Here is a 13,048-nt window from a genome sequence, read left to right as displayed (position 1 = left end):
GATTCTTTGTAATTCAATGACAAATTAAATTAATGAAGACTTTTAAAGCATGACTAAGATGATTGATAATTGAGTCAAATTATGTTGAATTGAAGTGAGCGATGCCTTTGAGTGCTGGGTCATTTTTCTAATATGTCACCTTGAGGGAATATGCATCACAACCATCAATCATAATTGTCACAACTTTCTAAATCATTAGAGTCGATTGCACAATGCTGACAATATGGTTACACTATTTGCGAATAGATGTGTGAATTAAAAAAGGCTTAATGAAAGGGTGATTAGCCCAGGCTGAACACAGATAAAATAGAAACATATAGATATTGAGAACTGATACATGTATGTGAGAATCCAGTGGGTCCAGGAATGGCTGAAAGGCAGAAAGCAGCGAGTTATTATAAATGGTATAGCATCTGGTTGGAAAGACATTATTAGTGGTGTGCCAAAAGGGTCAGTACTTGGCCCCATACTGTTTTTGATTTTTAGCTCACATTTGGTTATACCAATGTGAGTTTATCGTATAAGCTGAAGTTGATGGCGTCTGTATGTATGTGTGTATGTATGTATGTATGTATGTATGTACAGTATGTCCGTCAACATCAAAAACACGCAAACCGCTGCACATTTCAGCTTGGTATTTGCTGTGTGGATGCATCCTGGGCTATAGATGGGATTTTGTTCAAATGAAGTCTGCATTGCCAAAATTATGCAAATGAGCTTACAAAATGTGAAAATGGTCAAGAATTAATATCTCGAGATCCGCTGTTTTGATTGCTTTGAAAATTTGTGTGCAAGTACCTTAGGTGAACCTTATACACTTTTATGAATATTGTGAAGATATCCTTAATTTTGTATTTTTACTGAATTTTTTGGTAATTTTTCTCATTTTCAGTACAAATTCTTCTTCTCTGAAACTGCCTGCCCAATCGCTCTCAAATTTGGGTAAGATCTTTGCGAGGGTGTTACGCTTCTAATTTGCTGAAATTATGACAAAATTGTGAAAATTACTATTTTGGAGCAATTTCGTCTTTTTTGGTCATAAATCTTAAACAGTATTTTCTTTTTAAAACCCCTGGACAGACAGCTTTTGTATTTGGTACTAAGACGTACAGAGATGACAATAGTTAGATATGTGGAAATAGTCCTGAAATATACAAATTTGTATTTTTAAGACAATATTGTCATTTTTGGTCAAGAAAACTTGTTCTCAAAATTATTTGTTTGATAGCTTTGTAATTTGCTATTAAGTCCCGAGGGATGTTATTAGATAAATTTTCTGCTCAAAGTATTGGGAAACCCCCAAATTTGTATATTTTAGGTAATTTTCTCAGTTTTTGACCTTAAATGACCTACACCAACCCAGGATACGTTTTGAGACAGTTTTGAAGGTTGTGAACATAATTTTGTCATATTTAGTATCAATTTGTAGGAAAATTTGATCCAGAAAACAAAGCTGAGGTGAATTTTTTCATTGCGGACCAATTTTGCAACTTTTCTATGTAAGACATACAAGAACTGATGAGAAATTTGGATCAAGGATAATTCCAGATGTTGTAAGCATTGCCCACAGTGGAAGGCATTTCACCATCTGACACTAACTTAAGTACTGTTTACATTAGAATGATAACACCCATCGCATTAATTAAAAAAACCCAAGGTTGTAAATGTATTTCCTGTCATTTTGCGTTATGTAATACCAAGGGATAGAACATTTGATATTCAGGAGGGAGTAGGGTCTAGAAGATTGATGAGGTGGCATTACTTTTTTACCAGATCCCTTGTACATTTTTTTACCCACTCCCACCTTTTATTTTTATCAAGCCTTCTCTGTCTTTTTGTTGTTGTTGACATTTGCTTATGTATGTAGAATCTGCGTGTCCTATTGCTATAGATGTTGATATGCATGTTCCTATAAAGATGACCTCCAGTACCTAAGTTGGAGACCTTATTTGCTTTTGTCATTCTTGTTTTTCCTGGTTTAAATATTTCTGGAGAGACCAATTCAAACCGAATGTGAGCACACTGTCCTTGACGGTATTTTTATAAATGATATCGACCATGGAATACTTTCGAGACTGAAGAAATTTGCCGACGACACCAAAATTTACCATCCACTATGCAATGACCATGACATTAAATTTTGCACGACAACTTAAACAAGTTGGAACAATGGTCAAAAGAATGGCAAATGGCCTTTAATGCAACAAAATATAAGACTATGCACATTGGTCAGAAAAACCCAAATAACACGTATAACATGGACAACACAAGAAGACTACAAAATACGGGGGAAGAGAAGGACTTAGGCATCACTATACAGTCAAATCTGAAACCGACAAGACAATGTGTACAGGCAACCAAGGCAGCGAACAGAATGCTAGGTTTAATCAAAAGGACTTTCACGCACAAATCCAAAGACATCATTTTTGTTTATATAAACAGTTGGTTGGGCCAAGACTTGAGTACACAGTTCAAACCTGGTCCTCATGGTTACAAAAAGACATAGCACTTTTAGAAAAAGTCCAACAAAGAGCAACGAAACTAATTCCAGAACTTCGCAACGTAAACTACGCAGATAGACTGAAATGCCTTGGTCCAACAACACTTGAACACAGAAGACTACGCAGTGACATGATTGAAACTTTCAAGATTCTACACCACTACGACTTGTGTGATCTCTCCTTTCAAAAAGCAATTTTCTGTAAAACCACGTGGACATAATTTAAAGTTGCCAAAACCATCAGTGACTCACATACGGAAGCATTTCTTTACATCCCGAATTGTCAATAAGTGGAATAGTCTACCAGCCAGTATTGTTAATTCACAAGATGTGAACACTTTTAAGCACGAATACGACCGCTATGAAGCAGCTACAACGATCTAGAGGGGTTCTATAATCCACTAGGATACCTTCCCCTTTATTTGTACTGAACTGAACTGAACTGAATATGTGAGACATTTGTCTAGCCCCATCTCTTCACTGAGTCCATAATCTGTCTAACTGTTATCAAAGCTCCATAAGCTTTATCTTTTGGTTATTTTTTCATGACTTTTGTTTTGTGGCTTCCCTACACTTTCTGCATTGAATCCCTATGCTGTAATTTATACTTCGTTCATACAGGCAAAAATTGAAATGTTTCAGCGACTTTATTTGTGATTTGTAAACACAGGGGATTAATAGTTTGGGTCCGCTCGTGTCCATACTCACAAAATTAAGCCATTGTTTTGATATTTAAGACGTCTTAATGCGCCCTCTCGAGTTCAAAAGGTGTGTATGGCCAAGCATACTGCATAACAAGATGGCTGAAACGAACGACGTCGTACTGGCTGTAAAGAATGTGAAAGAGGCTCCCCACCGAACTATCCAAAATGTTTTTGTGTCGAGTTTGTGTTTTATTCGTTTCTAAATTGTGTTCCTACATTCTTATCCGATTGTTTGTGTTAATAAAAATGTTTGTTTCGCCTCGCCATAAGCTTTCCTCACACAAACAAAACATTACCGTCCACACTAATCCAAACTTCCCTACAAATATCCGAGGCGAAACAAACATTTTTATTAACACAAAAATCGGATAAGAATGTAGGAACACATTTAAAACGAATCAAACACAAACTTAATGACTCAATCGAATATTTTTGTTCCCAATTAATAAATCATATAGACAATCTCAATTCTCGGTTTATGGCAATTTTTGTCGACTGATAAAAGTCTTTTCATCTTCAACATTCCATTCTAATTTCACCTACGGTATATAATATCCTAACCTCCTGTGACTTTCCTTCTAAACGTTGATTTGCCTTGTGCACCAAAGAGATGCTGTATTTTATGCCAAACGATGAAAAAAATATGTGAAGAAATAACCATGTATCAGTCAGTACGGCAGGCGAAACCCGGACGGCCATACCGATTGGAGACAGAGCAGAGTAGATCGAAACGCAAACGGGGGTTATTATAGGAAAGGCGGTGACTTATTTTACAGCTGAATAAAATGCTGTCTCTGGTTGTGTAAGTCTGTTGATCGAAATATATATTTTGTTCCCAGTTGATTAATCATGGGGGATGGCAGTCTCGATCTCCCCTTTATGGTTCGATATTTACTGACTCGTTCCCTCTCATTTTTGTCAATCAATGAAAGCATTTTCGTCTTCCATATTCAATATTACTTTGACCGATGTTACATCCTGACCTATACTGTCATTAGTTGTGACCAACGTACAAAGATATTGCCCATGCGTCCGGCTGATGAGATGTTTTGCAAAACGGGAGACATCGATGTCAGTCTTTCCGGACTGTTTACATGTAGCTAATAGGGGATATCAAAGGAGATGAATCAGTTAGTTGAATAAAACATAACTTTTCGGACTTATTTTATGTCAATTTTGTCAATGTCGGACTTTTGATTCAAGAGAAACCAGAATCACCTACAGAGATGTCTGTATTAAACACGACGAACAATTGGGAATAGTTTGTTATGCTACTGTCGGTCTCAGTCGTGGTGTCTCTCCCATAAAATTTCGAAGCTATAGGTCTACACTTGTCGTTTCGATTCACAGGTAGCGGTACACCGATGACCAGATATTGTACTGTTCTTAAAACTAGTCTAAGCAATGTTACGACACTGCACTATTTGCCATCGTGTCTCCCCGTGAACGTCCTTGAATCTATGGACGTGACCATTGTTTTACTGCGCCCATTAGAGTGTAAACCCCTGTTCGTTACCAGCAGAATACTTTTTAAAGTTCTGTACATCAGTGTACACTGTGTGTATAAGCCCTAAACCTAGTTTAATTCAATTATGGAAAGGTATTAAAGAATAAAGGGTCGTTACAGTTGCTAAAATTGCAAGAAAAACGGCACTTTTTACTCAAATAGTCCTATTCACAAGCTCTATTGTTTTAAATCACGTCCATGGTGTGCTGTTGATTTTCATTCTTTCGTGCAATTTCATTCGCTTGAAGCAATTATCCTTTCATTTGACTGCTCTGTGGGACTCTTCTGAATATGTGTTTTGGATAAAAAGAACTCTACAGTGAAAGACATAAACTTCGACGGTGATAGGTATACAATATCGGTTCTCGACGGTGATAGGTATACAATATCGGTTCGATGTGTGAAGATATACAGATTACAAGTTATTTTAGAAGTTCTCAAAACCAGTAAAAATAATTCTGCGCGCCACTTATTGATAATTTCTTCTTGTGAACGTCCTTGAATCCGTGACCGCGACCATTGTTTTCGAAGTGTTCGACGGTGGATGATCGGTAGATTAATGAAGATATATGTTACTGAACTATCGTGTGATTGTTTAATAGCATGGTTAGGTAATAGACGGTGTAGTCTGTAGAGGCGATACGGCGAAATTCCACGGCCCAAGGGAGCGTACATCGCATGGTTTCTTACAACGAACCATAGACAGAGCCGTCGGTTTCCATAGCTACTACGTGAAATCCGGCCTCACCGATGTCCCGGGCCGATGTCCCTGTCCTGATTTGGAGAACAACTTTCAAGCTGCGTGTTGAGGTTCAGATGTCCGATTTTTTCATATTCAAAAGGCTTATTGATTTACAGAGAACGCCCGTCTTGTTTTTAGCTTTAACTTAGCACAAGATGGCAATTGAAAATTCAAAGCCAAATAGCCAGTGGGAAAAAAATAGACGACTCGCTCTCACCAGCGGTCGAGGTCGCAATGAAAAAAAAATCGAAGTCTCTGAAATCGGTATCATTGCTCCGCCATGTTTATTGTTGGTTGTACGGCCAGTTTAAAGTCACAGACTTTCTTCAAGGTAAAGTTCATATAATTGCCATACCGCGAAGTTCCCTGTGCATTTCAATATGTCTATTTGGAAGCAAAAGCGCCACGGACATTCGATCGATGGTGATGAACTTTCTCCAGGGCGTGACATGTCACCAGTTACGAACTTTACCGGTTTTCGATACGAAATATGCAATATATTATCAGCGTTGTTCACGTTGTGTTTTGAGTTTGATATGGAATATAACAGGAAAACACTAACAATTAGAGTGACGATAGAGACCATGCCCGATACGGAAAAATTGACATCAACTACTTGCAATGAGCAGTGACCTGAAACTTCAGACTGATATATAAATGTCGACAATATAAAACATTGAAATGCCGGAGAGAGCGAGGGAGAGAGAGGTTTACGCGGTCGCGAACTGATTATACTCTTTCGGATATGACTTCGGTGTAGACGATACACAGACATCGAAAATGTACACCTACTTTCCAGAAATTCGACTAATCTTATAATAAAGAGTGGAACAAATCCAAAAGTGTTGGTGGAAGTAAATCTTCAGATGTTGGTTTTCTAAAGTTAGATAATACTTACAGAAATATGGTCGTCATAGCCTTCTTTTAAAAACTATTATCTTCAACACCACGTTTCCTATGATCGGTGATGTCATTTTTTATTATTTTTACAAACTTTCAATGCATCAAACGCTATAAGACTATCTCATCTGCCTGTCAAGGAGTTACAATATATTTCCAAGGGCTGGCACACGATGTCAACTTACGTGTCGTCCGTCGAGCGGCCGGTGGCAGTCTCACAGATTGTTCCGTTTGTAATCGCGGCCACTTTGATTTGATGTGACACCAACGTGCGTTTGAGGTTTTTTTGTTACGAAATTTGTCGACCTCACAAAATTTCACAGTCCATGCTTTGAAGCAGTCTCAACATGGCAAAAATGTCTCGCTTAAATTTCATCCTCGTCTTTCCAAATTAAATTCGACCACTAATTTATTTCGGCAGTTTTAATTCCCTATTAATTCGACGTTTTTCAAATCGTAATGAATTTTTTCTGGTCGAATTGATAGGGTTTTTGGTATCAAGCTTATCTCTTCGTCGGACCAGTATACCGCGAGATGTAGTACTGTGTTCGGCAGCCATGGCGAAAGTGAATATTGTATATTGGTTGTTGTTTGTTTTATGTTACAAATACCTGTCGCGTGAGGGCGTTTGAAACGCTTCTGAAGCGGCTCAGTCTGTCCACACAGCGATTTGCGGATAGAGTTAATCCCTACAACGGCTCTGGTCGGGCCGACTAAACCGTCTCAAATCTGAAACGCTTCAGAACCATTTCGGAGTGTCCACACATAACTTTCTGTGTCAGTATTGGCCCAGAACCGTTTCAGAGACGTTTCAATGGCCTGTGTATGAACGGCATATTAATGCCAAGTATTTAGCATATAAACACAACCTATATGAGTACAATCTATATTGTTATTGTTGAAAATTGTATTCAAGTCCAGACTAGAATTCATTTGTAAACAATAAACAATGATCACTACACACATACAAGCTGTGTTGACAAAAGAATACTCAAAATTTCAGCATGACAAACGCATTAGGGTCATACACAGTAGTTGATATACCAAAGCAGAATACTGAAAAACTTGCCGATGTTACAGCTTATGTCCCTTCAATGATGTAAAAACTAAACCAAACATCTCAACACCATCAACAGATTCTTCTCTATAAGTCAGTTAGTTGGTACACGGTATTTATTCTATTCAGGGATTAACTTTTTTCAGTTTTCAAATTGCATATAATTATGAAAAGTGTTAATTTTTTTTTTCTCTGTCTAAAATCAGATTGAAAATTTTGCTTCATTATGAGAGAATGCTGTTGAAAATCCTTGAACAATTTGCCCAAAATTTCACTTTATACAAGTATTTACATTCTCATGGGAGCAGTCAATAGTGATGATATTTTATCATAAATATTGTATGCAGGACTACCGCAAAGTGGAGTGTAAATGGTACGTAGGACTATCATAAAGACGGCTGTAAATGGTAGTACGTAGGACTACAACAAAGTGGGCTATATACTGTATGTAAGACTACCACAAAGATGGCTGTAACTGGTACGTAGGGCTATCACAAAGACGGCTGTAAATGGTAGTGCATAGGACTACCACAAAGTGGGCTGTATACTGCATGTAGGACAACCACATACATGTAGTGGGCTGTATACAGTACATGTATGTGGACTACACCACAAGTGGCTATAAATGATACACAGGACTACCACAAAGAGGGCTGTATGTATACTGTACTCTACATTGTAGCTGTGAATCCATAGCTGTGGTGTTTTTGGACGGGATTCTGCCTTTAACGGTTCGTTTTGACTTATACGTTTTCAACCCCACCACCACACCTATGGAAATTCCGTTGACTAAGGTTCACAATCTATCCAACAGCACGCTTGTTGCAACTTTGTTCGGCGATATTTCAAAAACTTTCCACCCAAATTACAATTGCCAACACTCATCGAAAGCTTTGTTCTTAGGGACCTACCATGACCAGAAATCTGCTCAAAAATCACCAAACTATCGCCTTTTTTAAGCTTTTTCTGACATGACTACTCGGAAACTGTTCTTTTTCTGGCATACGAGCCGGGACGAGGCTCAGTGCAGCGCATCACTAAAGTCATGTGGGCGGTGACCTGACGTGGTGGCCGGCATCATCAGTGATGTCAGTTTGTGTTCAGAAGTTGCGAGGTCACCGCTCATGTGAATTTAGTGACGTGCTGCACTGAGCCTGGTCCATCACTTGTACGCCAGAAAATGAACAGTTTCCGTGCTGTATGCAGGACTACCCGGCAAAAAGTGGGGCTGCATATGTGGTCAGAGTGAATTTATCTTGAAACTGGTCCCACAGCACAGAATGCTCAATGCGAAATGAAAATAAAATTTAACAAAAAGTTATTGCTCTGACCTGTTCTGGATTTTGTCCGTCATTAGCGTAGAGTCTTGGATCCGCTCCATTCTGTAGCAATATTTCCACAGCCTCAAGATGTCCACTGAATGCAGCTCTATACAATGGTGTCCTTTCAAACTGTCCCCGGCTGTTCGGATCAGCTCCTTTCTCTAGCAGCATTTTGATGGTGTCAGCGTGTCCTCCACTGGCAGCCTCAGACAGCGGTGTGTTGTTATTTGCATCAGCACAGTCCACCATTTCAAGCTGATGTCTGGCACGGATTGTTCTGCCTATTGAGTCATTTTTGACACCATTTTTGGTGTCTTCTTGGTCTACCTAAAATGTAAATTTAATGAAATCAAAGAGAAAGAATTATGTATATGAACAATGAAATTCTATCAAGACAAAGATTCAATGGTAAAGTCAAATCTAGTTGTCTAGTGTGTAAGTGTCAGAGACCACTGATGGTTTACTGCAAACCAGTGGCTTTTGCAGCATTCATACTCCATAGTTCAAATTACAACAATACATGTACAACTAACGAACAATCAATCTTTGGTTCTGAAAATTCAGGGGGCCGTCCAAATACAAACTTCTCAAGAATATCATTATTTTTTTTATCAATTTTGCATGATATCCACACATAAAGCAAAGGTTAATCATGGCATAAATCACTACTATCAAATAATATAAATAGACTCACTATTTGTATCAGTTGTGATACCTGGCTGTGGTGGTGCAATCCTATTAAACCGGGTGGGTGCAACTACAAACAGGAAAAAGGTTGAAACATACAAATGAAAGCTGATGTAGCTCACCTCTTTCAAAACTTGAGTTATTTCATCATTGTCCCCATCAAAAGCGGCTTCCAGAATTCTTTTTCTTCTTTTGATGGCTTCTCTCTTTCTTCTTCTCTCTTCTTCTTCTTTCTCTCTTTCCCTAGCTGCCTGCTCCTGTTCCCTTTTCACTATCGCTAAAAATGCCTACGGAAGAAAACATGGTGATATCACTGCACTGCAATCAGGAAAGTTGTCTAGAACCACTCCATAGTCTTGGTATGATACTCCGAAACTTATGTCTAGTGTTGTGTTCTGATTTTCTGTAAAAGTCATAAAACTACTCATTTGACTGTGAAAGGACTCCAGCCTGGAAAAATACACCATTTGTGTCCCCCTGAAGTCAATCACTGAATTTGTCCCTCCGGTAATTTGCTATTAATGCCATGGGAGTTACTCTATTCTTATACGTGATTCCAAATTCTGGCAGACAGCTTTGTCTCCTGGAGACTGGTTGTGTGTATACTACATGTATGCAGCTCTGCTTGAAAAAGTCACGTGGGGATGGATCAAAGTTACAAAAAAATTTTCTAGACTGGTTTTTGTAGGCCAGGGTCATTTCACTGTCAAATGAGCAGTCCTATGGCTTTGGCAGAAAAGCAGTGCACAATGTGAGTTTTGAGTATAATACCAAAACTATTCAGAGACTATACAAAATCGGAAAAGGCAAATGTGGCTCTATCAGTTCACAATCAATACTGGAGATCATAGTGTTAATATCTTTCTGATGCATTGGAAAATGATTCATTGGTGATTTGAACACTATATTAACAAACAATTTAATCTTGAATGAAAAATTGAAAATGATTGTTTAAAATATTTTCTTATCCTGCAGTACTACCAATTTTTTGAACTCAGAAGAATTGATTTTTTGTTTTAAAATCATGTTGCCAAATGTATAGCCTATAATGTACAGCCAGTCTTTAAATTTATTTTACAAAATTTGTTAAGTAAACTATCAACGGCTGTAAATATGGGCCACCGTTGAATATCATAAGTCCATTTGTCTAGATGCGAATATGCAGCATTACTGCGTCAGAGTGGAGTGTTGATTATTGTTCTGAAATGAGGTCAACCAGGGGTCACCACTGCCAAAGTGGGATGTGACCCCAGTTGACCTCTCAACACTGTGCAGGTAACACTGTATATTTACAGCTATACATTTTCAATGGCAATATTGCAGGTGTCAAGAATATCATGAAAAGTTAGTTTGAATTCCACGGACAATAGACATGGATATGTTTGATTTCAAGATTATCCCGCTAATCCATACCTCTTTTTCCAGTCTTTCCATCTCTGCTTCATAATCTTCCTTCTGTTTCTTCACCTTCCTCACAGCCACCTTGCCAAGAAATCTCCGAATCCATTTTTGAATGACAATTGCTGCCAGGTCCTGTTTTGTTGGTTCCTTTTTCACCGGCTTTGCAGGGGGCTGATTTCCTTTGCCCTTGGCAGTGACTGGTTTTCCCTTAGCTGCTGTACCTACTGGCTTTTTTACACCACCTTAAAAGACAAAAATACCAAATAATCTATTTCTGATCATTGTGTTCCCTGCAATTTGTTCTTCTATTCATACAAGGAAACTTATCTGATTCACTTTTTATCTATTTATAAGTTGCTATAGCAAATTCCTGGGGCAATGAGAAAATGGACACTTTGACAGATCTCACAAAACACATGTGTACACAAATTGTGTCAAATTCTTATGACAAGTTCAAACTGAACGGTTATAAAACTTGGTAATATTATGTCACAGTTGAAACCATTCACCTCTATGCATTACATTGGACTACTCTGTGCATTTTATGTGAAGATTTCAGTGCAGATATGCACAGTATCCACGGTTTTTGCTTTTTCGCATGGGGCTGCGATGTAATGTTTGGACAAACATTTAATCGCAGTGTAATCTTTATCTTGTTCATAATTGCATTTACAGTCTCAGCGGGTATTTAACAATAAGTGTATGTACACATACCTAAAATAGTACATTCTCAAAAACTTATTTTAGTTTGAAAATAAAAATCATAATATAATGCTAAAAGATACAGCTAGTGGTGCTTTACCCTCTTTACATGAAAACAGATGTCAATGTGTTGTACACTCACTTGCTTCTTGGTTAAATTGTTTCTTAAAATGTGTCTGCACCATACAATTTGAAGAAAGACAAACTTTAGGAATTTATTCATAAACTTGTGCACAGTCCCTCCAGGACTGTGACTTGTGTTAAGTCATGAACTTAAACTTGTTATGAAATGGTCTTATTGTATCTATTATGTCTTGTTTGTCTTTGTTTTAGTAGTCTCATGTACGGACATGTTTGGGTTTCAAGGCGACAAACTGGCCTTGGTAACCAATAGAGCATAGTATACTAACATTAACAAGACGATGTATATTCATAGAACACTGCTGGAGCGTTGCAAGAAAATACTAACTGCTAATTATTTAAGTCAAAGTTGATTACAGTAAATCATTGCAACACCATGGAGGTTGAAGCCCTTCCACCTCCTTGGTAATACACCATGGAGGCGGCTAGCTGCAAAATTGTAGCGCTACGGTGAGGCGGTCGGTGTGTTTTGCTTTTTAAAGTTTTTGCGGCCTCGCTCACCAGCTCGGCGAGATCTCGAGTTATCGGTGTATGCTTACACAAACCATGGACGTCTTTTTTTGCGTCCATACACAAAGTGAACCTCTACTTTGCTCGAACTGTTTGTGCTGTTGCTGAACCCATAAGCATCGAGTGGATGAGCGGCAGGGCCTCACCTATCTACGTTGCAGTGCAATAAATCGCTTTTAGTTACCCTCATCGACCCCCCCCCCCCCCCCGGCCCCTTTTCTCTTCCCGATTTTGACTGAGGGGGTCGCCACTTGACACGACTGAAATTAGATTACGATACATCAATCAGACCATACTGACTTGTGTCTCTACAAAAAACTGAAATTGTTTTGGTGTTGTCACTGATCCGATGGTGTGATATGACAGATGAGCCACTTGTTGACACCCCTGCGAGCTAGTAGATCCTGATATTAAACTGAGTCTACTTGCCTTTAGCTGCCGGAGCGGCTGGTTTCTTCACTGGCACAGTTTTCGCAGCCGGTTTAGCTGCCGGTTTGGCTACGGGCTTTTTGGGTGGCATCTTCGTCTATAGCCCTCCAGAATATATAGAGTTGCAACGTCAACACCACCTTTCCTAGAGAACATGTATGTGCATTGAAATGTTGTCATGTCAGTGAGCAGCCATTTTTGACGCCAACATTGCATGATGGGTAGGACACTCCAATGACATTTGCATAACGTTATAGTCAGTATCCACAACAGTTCTTGGTCTCTGCACAGGGTCTCGCGAGCAATATTCGTCTTGAAGTTATGAATATGATCAATAAGTGTCTTGTATTAAACTTTTTTTCATTATACAAGCCTTACCTGTGTCTAGTGTGTGCTGGTCAGTTTCTTCAGCCTGGGGGGGGGGTGGATTCATGGGGGGGGGGGGG

General features: G+C 38.7%; 1 protein-coding gene across 1 annotated transcript in view; it reads right to left on the bottom strand.

The window, feature by feature from the left end:
* The window catches only part of LOC139134086 (IQ motif and ankyrin repeat domain-containing protein 1-like), a 31,341-nt gene extending 18,520 nt beyond the window's left edge, over positions 1–12,821 (bottom strand). Inside the window, exons 1-4 of the mRNA XM_070700988.1 lie at positions 12,603–12,821; positions 10,833–11,062; positions 9,542–9,706; positions 8,742–9,059 (exon numbers count right to left, since the gene is read on the bottom strand). Coding sequence (XP_070557089.1) covers positions 8,742–9,059; positions 9,542–9,706; positions 10,833–11,062; positions 12,603–12,693 — 804 coding nt within the window. The 5' untranslated portion in view covers positions 12,694–12,821. The remainder of the gene's footprint in view (positions 1–8,741; positions 9,060–9,541; positions 9,707–10,832; positions 11,063–12,602) is intronic.
* Positions 12,822–13,048: the final 227 nt, after the last annotated feature.

Source organism: Ptychodera flava, chromosome 5 (genome assembly GCF_041260155.1).
Source record: "Ptychodera flava strain L36383 chromosome 5, AS_Pfla_20210202, whole genome shotgun sequence".
Classification (NCBI taxonomy): domain Eukaryota; kingdom Metazoa; phylum Hemichordata; class Enteropneusta; family Ptychoderidae; genus Ptychodera; species Ptychodera flava.
The sequence above is the reverse complement of the archived record's forward strand: the minus strand, read 5'-3'. Positions and strand labels throughout refer to the sequence as shown.